At 39.9% G+C, this 22,218-nt stretch overlaps 1 protein-coding gene across 4 annotated transcripts; it reads right to left on the reverse strand.

The window, feature by feature from the left end:
- Positions 1–1,750: 1,750 nt before the first annotated feature.
- SF3B1 (splicing factor 3b subunit 1) lies at positions 1,751–22,126 on the reverse strand. Of its 4 annotated transcripts, XM_421912.8 has the most exons (25): positions 22,041–22,126; positions 18,338–18,504; positions 17,025–17,126; positions 16,297–16,411; positions 14,399–14,478; positions 13,087–13,254; positions 12,681–12,915; positions 11,671–11,883; positions 11,236–11,357; positions 10,361–10,558; positions 10,176–10,277; positions 9,313–9,492; positions 8,762–8,848; positions 8,368–8,638; positions 7,971–8,116; positions 7,739–7,885; positions 7,431–7,556; positions 6,624–6,845; positions 6,199–6,381; positions 5,994–6,105; positions 5,789–5,909; positions 5,238–5,369; positions 4,058–4,330; positions 3,365–3,581; positions 1,751–2,383 (listed from the first exon to the last, which is right to left on the reverse strand). In XM_421912.8, the coding sequence occupies exons 1-25, from the start codon at positions 22,066–22,068 to the stop codon at positions 2,225–2,227; spliced, it is 3,906 nt and encodes a 1,301-aa protein (XP_421912.3). In that variant the 5' UTR covers positions 22,069–22,126; the 3' UTR covers positions 1,751–2,224. The 4 variants fall into 4 exon arrangements, 3 of the variants coding, with proteins under 3 accessions (XP_421912.3, XP_015144977.1, XP_040559531.1); XM_015289491.4 differs by lacking the exons at positions 16,297–16,411; positions 17,025–17,126; positions 18,338–18,504; positions 22,041–22,126 and adding an exon at positions 14,795–15,490; XR_001467449.4 differs by lacking the exons at positions 1,751–2,383; positions 3,365–3,581; positions 4,058–4,330; ... (14 more) ...; positions 11,671–11,883; positions 12,681–12,915 and adding an exon at positions 14,795–14,850 and having other exon boundaries at positions 13,108–13,254.
- Positions 22,127–22,218: the final 92 nt, after the last annotated feature.

Raw genomic sequence — 22,218 nt, forward strand, 5'->3', positions numbered from 1 at the left:
ATATAGCAGCATTGAAATAGAAACATCATTATGCATTCTGCCAGCATTCTGCTTTACAAGCAAAAAGCCAAGTTCTTAAGATCGTATCTCCAGTTACTTCACTTTCTTCCCCAAAACCTTTTGCCACTGGACAGAACAATGGGAGTCGGTACTATTAGAGACCGTCCCCTCCATCTGTCTGTGCCAAATAAAACATGCTATGGTTGCTAAAGAACACAAGTAAAGTTCTGTAAAGCTACTCCTATAAAGTCTTATCAAAACTGTGTATGACCCAGAGGGGGTCTTTTTATTTAAGAGTTCTGATGCTGGAATTGCACTTCAGTATTGTTATTTCAATCTAAATTTCATACTAGATGCTAGGCATATCGAAGAAAACCACCAAATATGAACACAATTTTGTGTACAGCTGCTTCAGCAGATCTCCTTCCCCTTTTCTTCATTCTTGGGAAAGAAAAAGTTTGCATCTTCTGCAAAACCATTTTTAAAATGACTTTTGAGTGATAGTGAAGAGCTTGAAAGGCAAAAAGCTGAAGTTCCTGTACTTAACCCTACAAGAAGACTTACTATATGATTTGCTTAAAAAAAGAAAAAAAAAATCTGAGATACAACTAAAAGTTGCAAGTCCTCACCCATTCCCGCCTGTATCAGAGCTCTATTTTGGCTTATCTTGTAAAAAAAGGTGATTTATTTCTGCCCTTCACGCTCTCCATTGGCACTTACCCTGTCCTATCCTGCAGAACTACTGAAGAAGCAAAGGTGGCAGGTCATCTATAAAGTAAATGAGATTATTCAGTGAGAAAGCACTAGAAAAACTGGAATGAACAATTCAGACAACTATTCAACAACAAAGTCTTCAAGAAGTTCTTATTGTTTTCACCTAATAAGTTCAAACTTTATGTAGTATGCACACTACTACTACTACAGAAAAATCAGTTCCTAACAAATTAGTACGTTCATAAACAAGCAAGCTGCAAACTGCTGCCACACTGCCCCCATCTCCTAATAAAAACTTAAGTCTTGAGAGGTAAGGTGGAATTTCCTTAAATGCTGAACAATCTCACATTCGTGTAAAACAGCAGAGGCCAGCTGGCAACATTGCACCCATCTTGGTGAGATGGAAATTAATCACCCAACTTGAATAACAAACTGCAGCACAAGAAGAACATGCCCGGTATCCAATCACTAGCATTTGTTGTGTTTTCTTATGGACATGAAACACTACCCAACACTACCAGAATGACGTAACCTTGTGTTTTATGTGGCATACTGTCAAATAGCACTATGCCCTTCTTTTTTCTCTCCAGTATGTGCACAGGAGAGAAGGAGAAGAGCAAAGAAGGAAATAAAACATTTTTATCTCAAGCTGACAAAATGCACATTCTGTACGTCACATCTGCATGCTCTGCATCTGTCTCATCTCAGGTGCCCAGCGACTTCCCTAACGCTTCACAGGAATTATAGCACAGCCCATAAACATCACTTGCCATTTTATGCAACCTACACGTGGCTAGAAGACAAGCTAATCGTGATTGCTCAAGTCATACAAGTGATTTCACACACAACTACTAACAAATTGCTCACTTTTTGACAACAGTAACAAACAAATCAACCTTACAACCAGGATAATGCAGATGAAGCAGAACCACCAAGCAATTTACTACTACTTTCTCCAAGAAAACAAACTGCCACCACCACAACTGCCAGCCCGAGTACAGCTGAATTATTGCACGACAAAGATACACACATTAACTACAGTTTGTATATTTTTCTTATTTATTCAAAAGCTAGGGGATGACAAAAGGGTTAAAATGCTTGACTCCACCTATTTATTACATGAACAAATACTTAGATCCATCAGAGACTCGTTTTACAAGTCTCTCAGTCCAAAAACCACACACAAATTAGATTTTATACACAAATGTTTATTTCTCAAATAAACAACCCCTTTAAACACAAGGAATGAAATCTAAATCTTCATAAAGATGAACCAAAAATGAAATCCCTCCTGTATACTGTAATCACTGTTTTCTTGGTCACTACTGGCTTTAACTGTTTAACATCAAAAAACAAGGACATATTTAAAAAATCATGCTACTGGATTCCTACCTCTGCCTCTGCCCAGCTCTATACTCATCTCCAATATTTTAAAATTTTACATCATCAAATCTGAAGCGTTTATGTGAAGAACAGCTGTGCATTAAACACAAACAACAGAACAAGAAGATTATAAGATGTAGTCAAGTTCATAACGAATATAGGTGTTCTTTTCATCGTTATAGATTCTTGGATAGTGTGCTATCAGAGCATCCTGTGAGCCGATGTAGATGGAATTATAGATCTTCCAATAAACGTCTCTGACTTTCCGGGCAGGGTGAAACAAACCCTAGAGAACAAAACAAAACAACATTTATTCTAAGCTTCTGTTCTAAAAGCCCATTACTGCATTTAACCAAGTTTTAAACAACAGCCATTTGAAAAGCACTGTGATAATACTTAATATCAATTATTAGGAATGAACTACAATAAACATGTAATTATCAGTGTTGTGAATATATAATCTAGCTTCTTATCTGCCATGTGCACTTAAATTCTACAGCCAATACAGCAAGAACTGTTACACTCAAATACACAGAAAAGGAGCCTCCATATTCTACCTCCATGTATGCATTCACAGAAGCTGGACTGACTAGCGTGAATGGAACGGTATAAACTCTGATCCAGGCACCATTTTCTAACACTGTGCACTTAAACAGATTTAAACATCTTACTGTTTCCTTTAGCCAGCAACACATTATGTTGATTTATTATCGATCCTATCCTCTCTTTAATAATGCTGCTTGTTACTTGTTTTCCTAACGTTCTGCACTACTGATTTATTCCCCCAATCATTATTTACTATCCTCAAAATTGCACACTTCTACTTTACAAGTCAGCCAATTTTTAGTCACTTTATATTCTATATTATCTGCTAATTCTATGCTGCTATTTCTATGCAAGTGCCTCAGTGCAATCAGTTATCTCACAAAAAAAAAAAAAAAGCTGTTCTCATTGCATGTTTCCATTATCAAAATCCTTGGTACAGAATGGTACGTTAAAAGAGATGAAAAGCCAGCCTGTTTTCCTTTACTGGATATCTCCTTCAGCTGACTTCTCGTCTCCCTTAAGAGAATCACAGAATGTTTGGGTTGGAAGGGACCTTTAAGATATCTAATTCCAACCCGGTGCTGTAGGCAGGGACACCTCCCTCTAGAGCAGGTTGCTCTAAGCTCCCTCCCATGGCAGGGAGGGGGCATCCACATGCTTCCAACAGGCAACAGAAGCCTGTTTGGTGACTGCTGCCCATGCAGCATACATCAGGACATACCTGCAAACAATACTGCAACATTCGGCAAGGGCCAATAGCAACTCTGAGGCCCTCCAGAGCCCCCATGACTGCCTGAATGACGTGTGGAGAGGTTTCAAACACATTAGGCCATACGTAGTTTAACAAATGATTAAGGGAATCTTCACAGCCAAACCCATAAACACCAAGAGACATGTGTTGCACCACAGCACTGGCTGTTTGTCTGTGTACAAGATCTCTGAAAAGAAAACAATGTTGTGTTAGTAAATCATACTCAGAAGCAACATACCTGGACAAGCACCATGACTATTTTCAATTACATTATTTTAAAAGCACCAATATATGCTTTTAACTCACATCTACCGACACTAAGAGGCAGAGTAACCAAAAATCAATTAATTCAAAGGACAGTTTTCTGGCAATTATTGTGCTATCAACTCTGTAGCAAAGGGACTAACAACAGAAATGATCAAAAGTGGTTTGAACACAGCAAATAGTAACCCAACTAAAATGGCTGTACCATGTTCATCTTCAAAAGCGTTAGCAAAATAGAAGTATATAACTTGAATTATTTGTAGATAATGGGTACCCAACAATGTTTGTTACTGAGCAATTTTTAGCAAACAGGGACGATGTGCATATTTGCTAAGACCCAATTACATATTTAATGTGACCGTGGATAACTGGACAATGCATACAAAGAACTGCACTCACCTGTCCATTAAAGCGTCTTCAAGCAATGGCGTAACGGCATAAATATAATCTTTTCCCATCTCTCCAATGTATTCAAACAGGAAAGAAAGAGATTTTAACACACCATTCTGGACATTCAGTTCTGGAACTCTGTATTCATTCATGAGTGCAGGCAGCACTGTGAAAGGTGAGCATGTTTCAGCTACAATAGCAATTGCTACTGTAGTACAGACTCTGTTCTGCCTTTCCTGAACTTTCAAGTTATTCAGCAACGTAGCCAAGACATCGTGAGGTCTGGAAAAGAAAATACATATGTCTACGTCAATAGATTTGGTGAGAATATAGGTAAATTAGTTGACATTGAAACAAAAAACAGCAGAACATTGCTTAGCCCTTCTTCAAGAAGTTAACATTTCCTGAGGAGCACCATAAACCACAAAATTGCAACAGAGTTTAAGTAAGCACAAAACATTACTTCTTAAATCACCAACTTTTTATTAAAAAACAATAACACATCAACATCTAGACTCAGCTTTTGTTCATCCTATAGTTAGTTTGTAAACCAACTCTGGGAGACAGGAGTAGTCTTCCCATTATTACTCTGATCCCACAGGCAATTAGAATTTGTATAAAATTTAACACATTAATTGCAGGTAAGACTTTAGACAGATATGCAACTAGGTACGGAGAAGCCCAGTTAGTACACTGCTTTCTAGCTGGTTATTTCTGTTTCAAGTTAGTAACTGGTCATTCATTTAAGAGTGTAGAGAAACAGGAATTGTGCTTCAAGCTATGATTTGCCGACTTGCAATACCTCAACGTGGAAGTAAAAAAAAACCCCGTGCTAATTGAAGAAGCACTGATTTAAGGAAAAATAAGAAAAACAGTATTTAAAGGAGAGCTATGAAAGAATATAGAGAGTTTGAATGCATATCACACTATCAAGACTTGAGAAGACAAGCATATCTTACTACCAATTTATACTCTAAACTTGCTAGCCGACCAATTCAGTTCAAAAGTGTAGCACTCTATGCTAATAAGAATATGTCTATATTCTCTTACTAAATGAATAAAAATCAAGTGTACACATTTAACAGATGAACTGTAGAGGAGTTTGAATATTTGTCTCCAGTAAAATTCACAATCCTCACTACATTAGATAACTGCGTGTAGAACTAGATAAAGCATTAGACCAACTTACCCAATAGCTTTTGCAATATATCCGAAAGTATTTACTGTGGCTCTTCGAATAGCCTTCTTGTGAGCTTTTAGTAACTCCAGCAGCTCAAAGCAGATCCTCATCCATTCTCTTGCAGAAACATATTCTGCACCTCTGAAAGAAAATAAAGTGCTCTCTTCAGTTCTGCTCGGTTTTAAAGTATAGTCTCATAAATTGCAGTACCTATTTATTCACTATGAACAGAGGGATGTTATTTAAGCAATTTACTTAAAGTATCCTTTAAACTAGACCTTCACTGATTAACAGTTTACAAGGAACACATAGATATAATACATTTAAAATCTGAAAACATAGAAAGTTTACTTCTTACAAAACATTTGCATATAACATCATTACAATAACAGATCATTTGCTATATACTTCATCTTAAATGTTAAGTTAAACTTTCAAAATAAAACTTAAGAAATAACAGGAGATACAAAAAACCCAGATGTCAAACCTGATACTCTAGTCTAGCTTTTGCTACAGCAATTGCTTCCAGAGAGGATCAGTTATATCGTTACTCAGCCTACCTGTCTGCAATGCGCCCAACCAGATCGATACAATTCTCCTGTACTTTCTCATGTCTGTTCTTCAAAATAGGTGTAAGCCGTGGCAGCAGATCTTTGATAGGTGGAGTCATCTTGTGCATACCTATTGAATTAAGAGAGGCATAGTAAGTTTCACATTCTTTTCATTTCACTCTTGACCAGGCACACAGTTGTTACATAAACGTACCTATGACATTAACAATAGCCTTAAGCGCTCCAAGGATGCTGCCCAGTACCTCTGGATATTCTTCACCCAGGTACTCATACAGCACAACACCCAGATGTCCCATCAGTTTTTCCTACAACCAAGTAAGAAGATTTCAAAGTTAAACTTTCCTCCTTCTCGTTACTGTGACATACTGTAGCTAATTTGACATGAGTCAACTCAGTACCTCTTGACAAGTCTTCATGACCACCGCAGTACGAGAGATGAGGTCAGCAGCCTGCTGCCGCACCTTCGCTGACTTGTTGTTCAAACGCCACAGAACCGTACCACAGATCTGCGGCAGGTAGGGCTTCACTCTTTTGCCAAGAGCATTAACCACTGTGCCAAAGCCATTCAGCATCACAGAATCCTGGGTTTCAAAACACGAGACAGTTAGACCAAAACCACCACACTTTCATTAAACCTGGCACCATCTAAAACTGTTACTGAAATGCTAACGTTCTACATCTAGCATGTGGATGTTGTTGATCTGAGCACTCAAATCTATGCAAGGGTTAGAAACACCTAACTCACAACTACACACCTCTCCATAACTAACATTGAGCTACCTTTCAGTTAAGTTGACCATAGCTCCAATTAAGTTGGCCATACCTCTGTGGTCTGTTCTTGAAAGGCATACAAGATCCCATCAATTAGTTGTTCTTCTAGCTTATGATCAATGTCTGCCGCACCCAGATTTCCCATTATCTTCTCAATTGTTTCCATGACCATTTTTCTGTACTGTTCAGCCTCATCTTTCAGATCATCCACAATCCTAGAAATAATTTCTGCTGCTCCAACTTTATTTGCCAGCTCCACTGTTGTATCCACCAGCTGAAATATACAAATAGTTAAGTGAGCAAACATTGTTAAAACCTTCTTTCTAACTCTTGAAAATCTCTCTCCCCAGCCTGAAAAGCAGTAGCAGCATCATGCTGGTTTCCCATTTCATTTCAGTGGAAATCGTTTTTCAAGAAAAAGTTACAAATGGTAATTTCAAAACAGATTCTATCTAGGAATAGAGTAAAAATGCAATGGCATAGAGAAGAGAGGAACACAATGAAAAAAGGATGCACCAGTATAGCTACTGTAGCCACTACTAGTAGTAAACAAAGAGAAGCTCTAAACTTGCCTTAAGACCAATGAAGCATTCTTTAAGCTTAAAGTGAACAACTGTAGTCATCCAGTTTTAAAAGACACAAATAGGGTGAACTACCTCACCTTAGAACTGACGTAGATTCATATTCAGAGATAAAGTGCCTGGTGTGAAAGTCCTGACTGAACAGTTTCTAAACCACTATTCCAAGCACAGTTCACACACAGGACGTACAAGACACAAAACAAAGCATCTAATTTGAATGAACACCCCAACACAAATTTTGTTCTACTACCAACAAAAAAATTCCACTGGAAAAATACCTGTCTGTAATTTCTCCTGTCCAATGCCATTCTGTGCTGCCAGAAGTGTTTGAAAAATGGTGGCAAGATTTCTGTTTTAATGTAGTTTGCTTCAACACCATCTGTACCACAACACTGCTTTACCACCTAGTAGGAAAAAAAAAAAGCCAACAATTTTAATTCTGTGTACAGTTTGTCTGTTTGTGGTGTTTTGGTTTTGTTTGTCTTAAAGAACAGGAAACGTATATTCCATGTTAATGCTAAACGTTCAGGTTTTATCAGTTTAATTTACTACGCTTCCAGTGTCTGAACAAATAATTCTGACGTACCTTCAGAACAATTTTTTTCATCTCTTCATCAGGAGACTGGAACTCTCTGATAAGAATTAACATGACTTCTCTGGTATAATAGTTTGCATACTCAGCATCCATGAGTGGAATCAGATAACCAATAGCCTTCAAAAAGGCAGCCAAACCCTGTTTAAATGAAGAAATATATTTCCAATGAGTTACAGAAGATACATATTCATTTTGGTTCAAACTCGAAGTATTTTAGACATACCTTTCCTCTGTGTTGACGTATACCCTTCCATAAAGGCTTCAGAACAGAATCGAATGACTCAATACCATAGGGAGTAGCTGCCTCAGCTAAAGCAGCAATAGCCAAAGCACTGATGGTACGAACCTTCTGCTGCTCATCCACAAGACCTGCAAAAGAACACTGTTTAGTACCACTTCTTGTATCTTAAACTCAAAGTAGAAAAACTATTCAGATAGCATAAAAAAGTAACCACTTAATTTTCAGGAAAACAATTACTACATCTCTTTCAAAGTCAGGGGAGTTATTTCTCACTGTAAAAAAGGCCACATAAAACTGTGCCTTAGTAACACTTCATCTCAACAAGGTACAGGAGAAAAATTCCAAATACAAATCTGACGCCAGGGAAAGCAGAACCTACCATGTTCAATAATTTCAACCAAGCTCCTGAGATGAGGCAAGATAGCACAACCCATAAGAATAGCAATTTGCTGCACAATCTTGATGCCAGTATGCCTCGCTTGCCAGGATTTTTTGCTTTTACAGACAGCTTTCAAGAATGGCAACAGAGAAGGAATGCCCAAAGCAGAGGCAACAACAGCAAAGGCTCGAGCTGTGGTATTTCGGACGTATTCATCCATGTTATCAATATCAGGTCGCATCGTAGAAATCATTGTTGCCAAACCAGCAGCCTGAAAGAACATACAAAACACACAGATTTATGGACAGCACACTACATTTTTCTGCCATGACTATAAGCAGCTCTGTGTGGCTATATATAAGATAACTCCTACTGCAGAATTAAAATTTATTACCTTAGCCAAGTTGGAAATAATTTCTCTGCCTTCCACTCTGGCGTAATAGTCTTCATCAATCAGCAGTGGTTCAATGACGACAAGAATCTGAAAGAGATGAAAAAAAAAATCACATTTCCATTTGTGAATACTTTAGGTAGTATTTCTGGCCCTAGTAAGAAAATTAGGGTTCCACAAAGCTGAGGTAATTCCATGGATTCAAGCTTTCAACTCTATGATGACCAAAAAAGTCTTAGATCTGTTATGCTTTTTTTTCCCCCCCTACAACTCTTTTTTTGAAGAACTTCCCCCACAGATTGTAGCTACACCAGGTAAAATCTCCCTCCCTCTCTCAAGCATGCATGTATTCTTTTAACATTATGCCTTAACATTGTAATATTTGCATTTTGATCACACTCCAATACGTTAAAGTTTGACTGAAAAAATACGAAAGCCAATACGACCTAAAAAAACCTCATGATATTGTCATCTCTTCTGCTATGCAGATGAACTGTATGCTTCTCCTATAATGATCAGAAAAGCAAATTAAAGATGAGCAAACTGCAACAGACCTTATGTACGTATGGTCGGACCAGGTCATCCAGTTTGTACAGAATTCTGTCTATGACTTTGACAAGTAAGTGGCGCTCCTGATCCTCCAGTGTTGGTGACATCAGCAATGGTAGAATCTGATTAAACAGTGGCCCAGCTCCAAATTCCCGAGCTTTATCAGTAATTTGTCTCAATGCAGCCTAAAAAAAAAAAAAAACCAACTGTCATTTAAACTAAGGAAACAATACTGAACAGTTATTGAACAAGTAGGTATTAACCAAGTTAAAATATCATCTATTGTAACCACAGGCTTCATAAGACCTGTCCCTACCACCATTTTCCACACAAATACATCAGGTGATAGGCCATGGGTATTCCACTTTAAAGAAAAGCATGCTCAGTACTAAGGATGGCACCACCTAAAAAGACATTTTACATTGACAGGTGCTGAGATCAGTTTAGAGTTAAACTGCAAAAAATCTGTAATCTATTGCATGAGCAAGCTACAAACTCAAGAGCTACATTGTCAATTTAAGAAGCCAAATCTAGAGAATCACAAAGCCCTGTAACCAAACAGCACTACAGAATCTACTTTCCCAGAATTAAGAATTCTTATATTATTATATTCTGTAAATCATATGATACTTAGCAATCAGCATGACTGCACAAAGAGCAGCAACAACAAATTACATCGAATGACAAACCAAAAGTAACACAGATACCAAAGGAAGAGAAAGAGCTAAACAGACAGCAAAGCTTTGGAGATAATTTTGAAGAGAATCCTAAGGACAAGCAGGTGAAAAAAAAAAGAGTCTGAAAATGAACTTGAATACAAAGGCAGTGTGTTAGAAGATGAAGTGGTAAGAATGACCACTAATCTTACCTTTCTCATGGGAGGTGTGCCATTCTTTATTTTCAAAAGTAATTTCATTATCTTCCTCTCCTTCTGCTCTTCAGGACTGAGAGTTGATTCATCAACATCAACCTAGAAATAATTCCAGACAAATTAACAGGCTATACTTTCAAAGATCAGAAAACCTTAATCAGCATGAGTGAAATGTCATTTACCAGCAGCTTATCGAAGTACTGGATATCATCTGGCTTCAGGAATGGAAGGTTGCCAGAAGGCTGGTCATTGACACTCTTCATAGTCCGGTCCTCTGTCTGCATGTGGAATCCAGTCATACCACCCAAAGGTGTGGGAGTTGCTGTAAGTTTACGTGCTGGAGTACGAATAGGTACATAACCAGCTGGTGGGGGAAGAACCTACAGAAGAAAGAAGGAAATATGGTAAAAATTGTACCACAGTACTAAAGAATAACCTCCACAGCCTTCAAGACCCCTCTTACCACAGCAGATGCAAATTGAGCAAGGTCTCAAACACAAAACAGAAATAAAATAGAACAAAGGGGTTTAGCCTTTTGTAGATTTGTTGTGTTACTTCATACATCAGATCCCACATTCAGTGATCTAATTCATAAATTCAGTAGGATAGTTTATATTCATGCTTATTCTCTACTGACAATATTTCAGAAGAAAGGTCAGTTTCACTTCTGAGGGCTTGGATAACAGACTTCATGAGTCTTTAGACACTACTAAAAAAAAAATACCCACACACTTCAGTATTTGTATCAACACTGTGTATTTGTGAAGTTGGAATCTGTGACTTTCTCCTGTTTTTCCATATTTGGGCTTTCTTTCTGAACTTAGGAGACATTCTTAACACTGAGAAGCAAAATAAGAACTGGCCATGGAAACAAACGTTACTTTCTCCCTTTAATGGATTTACAGTAAACGAGCAACTGAACCAAACAAATTTCTATGTGAATTAATCAACAGCTTCTGTGAAATATTCTACATATTGGACTTCTTTTTTTTTTTAATCAATGTCCCCTGACAGAAGAAAACTATCAGTCTGCTGCAGTCTCATTCAAATGAATTACCTTATATCCTTCTGGGAACATAGCATCCAATTCTTCATCAGAAAGTGGTCTGTTTCTCTCATCAATTTCCCTCTCCCAGCGCCAAGCCTGCAGCTGTTCAGGAGTCATGCTCATGATATGACCTATATTCAAATTAAAAAGATTTTTTAAAAAAACTTCCATAAACAGAAGATAGATTTACATGAAGTTTAACTTTCCACACTTGACATCTGTAGCCAATACCACACTAATGTCTTTACCATCCAGAATGAACACAAACAGACCATAGCCTTAGCTCCTATGGGCATTTAAAACAGGTAAACTGAACATATACTAAACGTTTTCAGATCGTCAGAACAGTACATTAGCTAAAAGTCCATTTCAGTATACAATTTACAGGTTTAAGCTTCATTTTCATGTGAGAAAGTGAAGCCTTAGAGAATGGATTGGGCTTACCTGGCGTAGGAGTTGCCATGTTCATAGCTGGTGTACCAATGGGTGTTTTGCCAGGTGTCAAAACAGGAGTGCTGCCACCCATCTGGCTAGCAGGTGTTTCATCCCATCGGGACTTTCTTTTACTTGCTCCTGGGGTTGGTGTCTCACCAATGGAATCACCACCTCTATCCGTACGAGGAGTCTCAGCCCATCCACTGCCATGTCCCGGAGTATCTAAAGAAAAACAACACAATTTTTGTAGAAAACCGAACAGGACTATAGTCCATAGCAAAAACATCCAATTCCATTTTCATTATCTCATCCTCATTTCTACATGAATCAGCAAGCATACAACAAACACACTAGAAAAGTTATGATTACTTTTGTGAACGCTGAAAACATCCAACAGATAATTTTATTTTTTTGAAGAAAAAACTGTATCTTCTTGTTGAATCTTTAAATAAATAGATAAAATTCTAAAAAATATGAAAGAACCCAAATATTCTAGATAATGGACAAAGTACTCCACACGCTCCCTTGATAAACCTTTAACAGTGGTGTTTCACTGTTCCCTGCCACATGAGCTTAACTCAAATTAAGATAGGTGACAAAATGTTCTAAATGTTCTAAAACTCATCTCAATGTTTAAGCAAGTTTTCAAAAAAATTGGAAAAGTCAAAAAATTCAACAGTTCAGAAACAGCACAGACACACAATTGTATAACAAAAAGCAATTCAACATAAAATGAGTTATTTTGTCCTAATTAATCATCAAAATTCCAGCAGCAGTCAGTGAACATACCAAACAATTCTGATACCATTTTTGAGCAGAGCTGGGTTCAGAGAAGTGGGTTAAACTGACAGAATTCAGTGCTACACAAGCTCAGATAAAAACATCACATCAACCACTAGATGTCAGAATGTAGCTACTTACTGCCTTTTGCTTGCTTCTGCTGTTTACGTAAGGTGAAAAACTCCTACAGTATTTGCCATTCAAAATTCCTTAGACACTCTCCACTTCGCCATACATACCTCTTTCTGTTTTAGGAGTTTCATCCCATCGATTTTTACGTGCGCTGGAAGTGGCACCTCCATGGCCTGGTGTTGCATGACCAGGTGTGTCCCGTCCAGGTGTTGCAGCTCCTGCTGGCGTGTGACTGGGAGTGGGATCCCATATCTTTGAGCCAGGGGTGGCACCGGGAGTTTCGCTACCCTTTGCACGGCCTGGAGTTTCATCCCATCGCAGAGATGGTGTGTGTCCAGGAGTCTACACAAGACAAAAGCCTAAGTATTAATCTCTCTCACTTTCTGCAGTAGAAGACTGCTGTTTTTATTCCTTTTCAGTGTGTACATGTGTTAGAGTAAGAAACCTTTGAAATTCAAGCAGATTAGCATTAATATCTGCTGCACATAAACTGATAGACACGGGGATTATTACCTCTGCTTGATCCCAACTGGATAACTTTTTAGGTGTTGCACCAGGAGTCTGATCAGCTGTTTGATCCCAACGCCGCTTGCGTTTTGATGGTGGCTGAGATGCGGCTCCATTGACGACTTTAAGCTCTCCAGCTTTAGCTTTTTCAGCTAGCTGTTGCCTAATCTCCCTCTATTTAAGAACACAAAAAAGATAAACTTATTTCACACAAAGGCCTCTTCAAATTAGACATGAAGAGATTTTTCAGTCTTATCAGATATCTTTTTACGCCATTTTTTGATTTTTTTTTGCTCAAGTAACATGCCATTAGCTACTCAAATTTCCAATTCTTCCATAGCAACAGGGCTATGTGTTCGGAGGGACTACGTTTAAAGTCATTTGCTATCAATATTCATAGCACAGCAGAAATACAACCGTATAGAATTTTTTAGTGCTGTCAGTTTCTACTGCCCATACAAATACCTTAGAACTACTACTAGCCTGTTGCAAATGAATGCCTCCTCAGTAAATTATTATAGAGGGATGAATCAGAAAATATGTTCATATGAATTACACCCAGAGACACAAAAAAAGCCATGAAATTCTCATTTAAAATTCCAAAATGACACTGTTGAAACACCACATTGACAGACACTATTATTCATTTACCACTGAGTCCATACAGTAAGGTTACCAAAATGGGGAACTATGTCCTCAATTAATGTCAATTAGAGTAAATCAGTGTAAACCAACAGAGGTCACTGCAACTCTAACATCTTGCTCCAATTAACAACACAGCTCTATAAGTATCACAGAAGAAATTTTATTATATTACCAATATCTTTTAAACCATTAAAACAAAGTTTTAGTAACTATGAGTAGGTGGTTTTACTATTATTTTTTCTTTTCAAGTTCTAAGCCAAATGTTAACCAGCTGTTGCTACTACAACAAAAGCCTTTCAAAAACTTCCTGGATTCTCCTTATTGAAAGCTCGCAAAAGCAAATCCCTCCAACACTGAACACCCCTCTGTATCTCTCAGGTTTTGTGTCTCTACCTCTGAAAGAAAAAAAACAACCCAAGAGCTATGAAACAATCCAAACTAAAATATACTGACAGCATTTCTCCCTCCATTCTATTGGTATTACGTCGAACAAACGTTTTTCAAGGTTTTCACCTGTACGGTCTACCATCATGGTTCAGCATGTGAGGAATATGATTTTCCAAAGGAAAAAATTTAAAAATACAATACAATTTCCATTCCCACTGTTCTTACCACGATTTCTAAGGCTGCAAAATGAAACGAAGTTCACATGCAAACCCCTCCCCCAACTCACCTCTTCTTTTGTTAAATGCTGTTCACGCATAACATCCATGTATGTTCTGGCATTCATTTTAGGGTCTGGTGTCTTCCCTCCTGTAGAAAAGAACAGCAACAGGAATGGAGCACAATGAGTACAGGATAAGCAGAATCTACCAACTTTCTCTATAGTCCTGCTCTAATATTATATTATTCCATGATCATTTAATTTTACTTTTTGATTGAAAATTTTAAAAATTACATGTATCTTATGTTTATTCAGTTTGCTGATCAATTTAACCTGTTTGAACACAAACGTAACTACTGCAGTTTCAAACAAATATTTTAAAGCAGATATAAATGATAGCATGACAACACAGTTAAGAGTCTTCAGAAGTGATGGGTTCCTGGGTTGCTAATCCGGAATACGTACACTTTCGTGCCTTTGTCTCCATCAGCAGTTCTGACTTCAAGCAGCAGAATAGAAGCCTAGAAAATTATCTCTTTACCATTAGTAACACTTTGGAAAGATATTTATATTCAAAACATTACCTTGTGCAAGCTGCTAAACCCTAGTAGTTATCTGACTATAAATAACTACCGCATACCTAAGTAATGTTTTAAAATGCTTTATCGTAAGGACCCGTTTATAAGTTTGACAAATTTGGACACATCTCCCAGATCTTCCAGTGTCATATTGTAAAAGGGCTTCATTTAAAAAAGCAAAAAATCCCAGAAATCTGATAGCACCTTCCCCCTCTTTTCAAAAAACAATTGCGACTGGGATCTGAACGTAATACATATACCACCACAACGATACTCACACGTAATGGGTTTTGTGTACCATTTGTTGTTTTATGCTCTGTATCTTGAGTTAAAATTTAACTTTTACATACTTTACAAGAAGCCCAACTTCATATAAATTAAGACTTGTCGAGAAAGACACTATTAATTAAAAAGAATGTGCAGATTTGCTATACAAGTGGTATAGCAATATCATTTAGGAGAAAAATAAAATTCTTAAACATTTCTATGCTGAAGATCATTGCCCAATTGGCTGTGTCACTCTGACACTAGCTTTGAAAGGACTTTCCTTTGGAATACTTTTTCACCATAATCTACACAGGATGTGTTGAACTGCACCCTTAAGAATGCAGACAGGACTGGCATATAGCAGTACTGCTGTAGGAAAGAAATTAAGGACAGTTAGTATGGGCCTGTGAATTCTGACAATACATGTTTATATCAATTACAATTAAGCAAGTAAAATAAGTAATATCCCTAAGAATTCATGCAGGCTGCAACTCTAATTTGTAAAACCTGCAAAACAGCTGCTGATTTTAAGCCAACAGGCACCTCACTTCCACAAGTGAAACTCACTCGCCTCAAGAAATTTTCCATCAGACCCACTATACCCCTTTTTCTGACTCGCATTCTAAAATTATCAGAACAGACTTGAACTATTAACAGTATCAAAGTCTTATATATGCTTTTGTTTCTTTCAGTTATACCACCTAAGTTTACGTAAGATGGCAAGAATTAGGTGCTCTATTTTGAGAACTAGCATTTCAAAAGCAATAGCCCTGTAGAACTATGACTTGGAACGAAAGCTTTCAAGGTATTGAAAGACTGAGCACTCAATACACAAGTCGTTCAAGTATAATGCACAACCCAAAACAAAAAGAAAAGAGAAACCTTTAACCCTTTGTGTTTCTATGGCAATGGCTCATTATTTTCTTGTCCTTCTACCTGGAAAGAAAACTTGTATTATAAAGATGAAGAATATGGCATCTAGGTTTTTAACCCAACCTCTACAAAAAGGGGATGTTTAAAACAAAACTAAGTTTATAAGCATGCCAACAGAAATCAAAGGGCTAAAGACAGTTTAAGACAACAGATTTCAAACAGGGTATAGAAAAGTCAAAAATAAATTACCATCTGCAAAAGGATCAAGACGCTCAGGGGAAATTATCATCATCCGCCTGTGCTTTTTGTACTCATCTTCCCGATCTGCAATCTTTTGAGGACGGTGTTCTGCAAAAGGATCATACTAAAAACAGAAAAAAAGCTGGTTAGTCACATAGGAGCAATATGAAAAACGTTGCTGACCATTACACTACCCCAATATAAACCTTACTTCTGAAACTAGAATGTTTATTTAAATGCAGAATTTTTGATCAAATAACTTCCTGTTACTGTTCTAAGAAGCTTGTTCATTTGCTTCTGAGGCATTTCATCCCAGCAGTCTCTCTTCTTTGGAAGAATCTTTTTTTAAGTCTTCTTTCAGTAAGACTTATTACAACTTCATATGCTTTTAAGTTTCAAAGAAAAATATTTTAGGAGAATAAAACATACATGATTACATTTTTGTTACAAAAAGTTTAAGAGACACTGAGTTGTTCCAGATATTTGCATCTTTGAAGTACCCAATCAATGTCTGCAAGTAGTTCAGCATATACAGACACGTTGCCTTTAGATGTGCAAGTGCCATTTTCTACCACCCGCAGGAATTCTAACAGAAAGCACTGACAAGCTTAGTGCTCAAAATACTGTAATGCTTTACAGATATCCTCTACTTTCAGAAAACAAGATGTGGTCTTGAAATACTAACACTTCTCCTCAGACCCAAATAGTCTTTTGCTGTGCCCTGAGTTAAGACGTACCTGTTCAGTTGACTGCGGTATGTCATTAAGCAGTGCCACTGGAGCATGGTACCCTGGCTTCTTCTGGCCAAGCAAACTTGTAGATGGGTAATCATCATCATCCTGTCAGAAGAAAGACGTGGCAAAGTCACACTGATACTGGCTTTAGGTAACAATGTCACATTAACACACTCCTTGATAAGATAAAAAAGGACTAGAATATTTACCCCAAATTTTAGCAACTCTTTTCACATCTACTGCTGTATTACTCCCAGCAATCAACTGCTGAACCAGACACAGATAAACAAACAGCTACATTGATACCTTAACAGACTCAGTGAATGTGCTGCATTTACCCCAAGATGCCATCTTCAATAGCTATACAAGAAGTATTTCGTATTAATGCTAACGCTGCAATGTGCTAATTGTTATGGGAAAAGTGGTGCACACCATTCTTTTTTTCTTAAAATCCAGACAAATACAAAGAAAATGTCAGTAAGTAACCCCCAAAAATATTTCAGTAATAACAAGAGATTGAGAAAGCAATTCCAGCACTGTTAACTCGGTTGTTCCTTCTCAACCACAGTGCCAAAAAGAAGTATTCAAAACGTGTAAGATACTCTGTGTGCTTTGTCCAGGTATCAGTGAGATTCTATGCACCAGGTTACAGCAACGTGGAAGAAAAATTGCTCTTAAAATGATGAACTGATTTCAGTGAAGCACTGTAATGGGAATTTTTAATTAATGCATTCCTGAAAGTCTTCAAATACTGTGCCACTATAAAAAGATACCAGCTAATACTAGATTACACATAACATCCTTGTTCCTCATGAAAATATTCTTCACTCAGTTTAATACACAGTTACTCATTGTGTGTTTATGATCAGAACCGTAGTTTGATCGCTTCTGAAACCAAAAACATGTTTAACATTAGAATTTAACATAACTTAACAACATAACTTCAACCACCCACACACGAGACAGTAAAAAAGCCAATCCACAAAAATTGCACTGAAAATTCAAATGAAGTAGAAATGAAAATATTAAAATAGCCACTGAGTTTTATTAGTTTTTTCATCTCGTTTTTCACCTTGGCAGCAATGACAGAACCAATTCAGGCACTCCAGCTAAAGCCAACAGAGCACCAGCTCCCCCAGCCTCGGTGCCCACCCGGAGCTCTGTGACTGTCAGAGCACACGTCAGCAAGTCCGAGCAGACACAGATCAGACGAGTGCCCAGAGTAAGGCATGTTTTTTTCAGTAACTGCAATTATAAATCACTTCAAATAAAAGGCAGAATACGTAGAAACTCCTTAAATAAATGCAATCACTTACGTCTTCCAATTCAGTTGCTGCAATGGAAGTTACGTATCCAGCAAACCTGCTGTCGCTGCCGCCATAAATCTCTTGATCATAATATCCGGTGGAGTCGAGGCCTACTCCTTGTGCTTCATCGAGGGCAGGCTTTTTGCCTTGAATTTCTCGGATCTGTGCTTCGATATCTAGGGGAAACATACCCAAACACTCAGCTCTTTCTTAACGTACACAAAATGCAGTGCTTGTATCATCATGCTCAGCAAACCACCCAGTTTCAGAGACCATCTCTAACTAATTAACTAAACGTAATCATCACATGAAACTATACAACAACGATGTATAGAAAGCAGCTTTCCTTTAAGCTGTAATATTACCCAGGACAGACTAACCCAGCTGTATTAAGGCCCGAAGCAAACCATTCAAAACTATTCACAGTAACGCATCTCATCTTCCAAAGAGATGGCGGGGAAAGCAATTACAGCACAACAGTATTTCTCAATACAACATGGCACAGGTCTTTCTCAATTAATGTACTTTTCTCATTAAAAGTGGCTTTCGAGATATTATCACCAATTAATAAACTGATTTTACTAATTTAAAGAAACCCGTTTAAAGGAGGTAGCGCGTGAGTAGCCACAGCTGGGAACATTCCATAGCACAACACCTTATTCAAGAACAAAATACCTACTATACTGCAAAGCTGTATTACCTTTGAACAAACAAAACAACCTGACAGGCCACTGCAGAACAAGACAGGCAGAAGGTCAGCCACAGCTCCCATCGCAGGCAGCTCAACGTGCCCGACTTGCGACAACTCCTGCCTCTGCCACCACCTTGGAAGAGTCCACTGCTCTTCTGAGCTTTCTGCCTACCCTTCAAGGAGGGCCAACGGGAGCTTTGGCGCTCCTATCATAACAGGATCTGACACCAATCACCCCTGGGGTGAGGCACCGACCTCAGAAATTTGGCACTATTTGAGAGAACAGTAACTCAGTAATCCCCAAAACCAAGGAACCGATTTACCCACGCCTCCTCCTATGTGTTGGTAAAAGCAACAGGAAAACCAGTTGTGGTAATTCAATTGTCTTCAACAAACATGATCAAGACACAGATACACTAAGGTACACCCAATCCCATGAGAACAATTGTTTCCACCTGTATTTGCACTTACTGGGAGAAGGAATACCAAGGCCCATGCTTGCAGAGGCTGGCTGGACTGGATCTCAAATGCCCTTTCTGGCCTCAACAATTCCGTGCTTCACCCTCCCCATCTGAAGTACTGCTGCCTATGACATTAATTGGAGGGAAACCCACCCATTTACAAAAGCTACAGAGAAGTACTACTAGCAAATAACCCAGAAACTCCACCACACACTACTGAGCTATTGACTACTGCTGCCCATCTTTTTTTTTTTTTTTTCTTCAGGACTAATACATTTCCAAAAGCTTTTCCACAAAGGCAGCTTGCAAAAGGTACTAAGATGCCTACAAACAAATATTAAAAAAGTTAAGAATTAGATAAAAATAAAGGTAAAATCATTGTTAGTCCAGCTACAGGCTGACCAGAGCTTTGCAGGTACTGAGGGCACAGTCACCTCCACACCGCAGGAACCCCAGCTACCTGCCCAGAGTCTCACGAGAGCTGAAGCCTAATGAAAGCCTTACATTGCTGGCCATGAGCCCCAGCTGAACCCTGCCCCTACATTCAGCTCCCCATGAACAGCACAGCACAGGTTGGAGAAGTCCTGGAGAGGACTGGAGACATTTTGCTCCTAAATACATTAATACCAGAAAGAAACCGCTAATGCTGAGTTAAGATCTTAGCCTTGCCCACAGAGGTCTCTCATCTTCAGAGACACCCCACACATACGCCATCAACCAACAACTCCTTCAGGCATTTCATTTTTGCACAGTTGTCCTATTACTTGACTGTGGAACCAAAACAACTCAAAGAAGCACTTTTCTGCCAGGTTTGTTAGGTGTTTCTGGTTGGTTGTCTCCTTCAAAGGGCAGATCAAGTTCCTGATTTCGCTTGCAATTTGCTGCAATGCAGCACTGGGGTGAAATGAAATACCTGAGGCTCCCACTGCTACTGAGGACAGTGGAAGGACCAAGCGATTTTAGACCACAAAGACACTGTTTCTTTCTTCTAAAAGAAGGCAGAGAACGTTTCTTTCTTTTGCAGCCACACACAGTATATATCCTGACCACCACTCAGTCTTGTGCTTGCTCTATGCAGCAAAGCTGCTGGCCTAGTTTCGTGAAGGTAAGAAGTGACCATGCTTTCCCCAGCTGACAGCACACCAAGGGGCAACCATAAATATTTAATTTACAAAGCAAGTAATGATATTTTTATACATGACAATACCTAAAGATAACCTGCTGAGTATTCTCCTCTCCTTCGTATGGCTGTTTGTGGCCAAACTACTTCTTACTTGCAGTTGTTCAAGGCTGGAAGATACACTCTGGCTTCTATGAATTCTAGAGATGTTTTTGTGAGAATTTGACCACATCCTTACAGTGAAAAAAATGCTCACGTGGTTACAGCATTTAAAAACAATGTGGTACATGAAACGTGGAACCCAGACTTCCCTTCTTACATTACAGTCTGGCAAAACATACACTGCATATACCTAAAGTGCAGTGAGGGCGTTAAGGGAGCGTAGGACTTTAAACTTTGGACTGCAGGACATCACGCTTCTTCAGATCTCCACAGACTTTGAAATTGATCTTACTTATAAGCTGGAGAGCTACGAGGGGTTTGTCTGCTCACAGGAACAAACTCAAGGGACCTTCTTTTTTACTGTTTACTTGGTTTTTTTTCTGTTTAATTGTGAACTCAAATCCTCTGTGCGTGTATTACTGCTCCTCTTGTCTCACTGGGCCCTTATTTGCAAAGCGTCTGAATTCGCGGCACGAGCACCTGTGTGCCGATGTGTAACGAACACAGCCTTACGCAGCTCACCCCCCACGCACACAGGAGGCAAAACACGGCAGCAAACACGCAGAGCAACGCTAAGAACTGTATTTGTTTGCTTCAAGGCGCTCGCGAGCGGGAAAAAACGCCGCCCGGAAAGCCCTGCGCGGAGCGGGAGCGGCAGAGAGCGCAGCCGCACGGCGGCCCGAGGACAGCCGCCGCCACACAGCGCAGCTCCGCTACGCACCCACCCAGCCCGCCGCGGGGCCGGAGCAGCGGCCGGAAGCCCCGCGACCTCGCGCCTCCTGCCCTCCTCGCGAGCGTTCTCCCGACGGCGCCACGATGCGCTATGGCAGCCGTGCTCGGGCCGCGCAGCGTTCCGGGGGCAGCGCCCGCTCCCGCCGCCGCCCGGGCCCGCACAGCGCGGCGGCACCGAGGGCTGTCTCTACGTGGCGCTCCGCGCGGGCGCCTCCCGGCCAAGGGAGGGCCGCGCAGCCACCGGGGGGCGGCGGGCAGCGCCCGGCGGGCGACATCTTAGGAGCTGCCCTCGGGGCGGCGCCGCTCCGGCAAAGGCAGCGCGGGGCTCCCCACGGCCCGGCCGCGCACCTCTCGAGCGCCAGGCGGCGGCCCGGCCACGGCGCTGACACTGGCGGCGACGCCATTACGAGCGGGCCCGGCCCGCCCGCCGCCCGCCCGGCCCCCGGCTCCTCTGAGGGCTGCGGTCGGAGAGGAACGGAATTAGAAGACGCGAGAGGAGAGCGCAGCTTCAAAGGGCACCGCCACGAGCGGATTTCAGCCTTTTACCTTCGTGGGTCTTGGCAATCTTCGCCATTTTGTCCAGCGCGAACAACGCCGAGACGGAACTGCCGCGGCCCCACCACTTCCGCTCCGAGGGTGGGGGGGGGGAGGGGAGGTGAGACTGCAGTGCGCAGGCGCAGCTGCGGGCCGCGCCGCGGCTTGCCGAGCACTAGGGCCTTGCGCA

This window comes from Gallus gallus, chromosome 7, assembly GCF_016699485.2.
Source record: "Gallus gallus isolate bGalGal1 chromosome 7, bGalGal1.mat.broiler.GRCg7b, whole genome shotgun sequence".
Lineage (NCBI taxonomy): Eukaryota > Metazoa > Chordata > Aves > Galliformes > Phasianidae > Gallus > Gallus gallus.

Excerpts from the sequence above, each read along its gene's own strand:
- SF3B1 (XM_421912.8), bottom strand. The coding sequence starts at position 22,068 with ATGGCGAAGATTGCCAAGACCCACGAAG. Across the intron at positions 11,358-11,670 it reads CATGGCAACTCCTACGCCAG|GTCATATCATGAGCATGACT; the intron begins GTAAGCCCAATC and ends ATTTGAATATAG. Across the intron at positions 4,331-5,237 it reads TATATTGCAAAAGCTATTGG|ACCTCACGATGTCTTGGCTA; the intron begins GTAAGTTGGTCT and ends TTTCTTTTCCAG.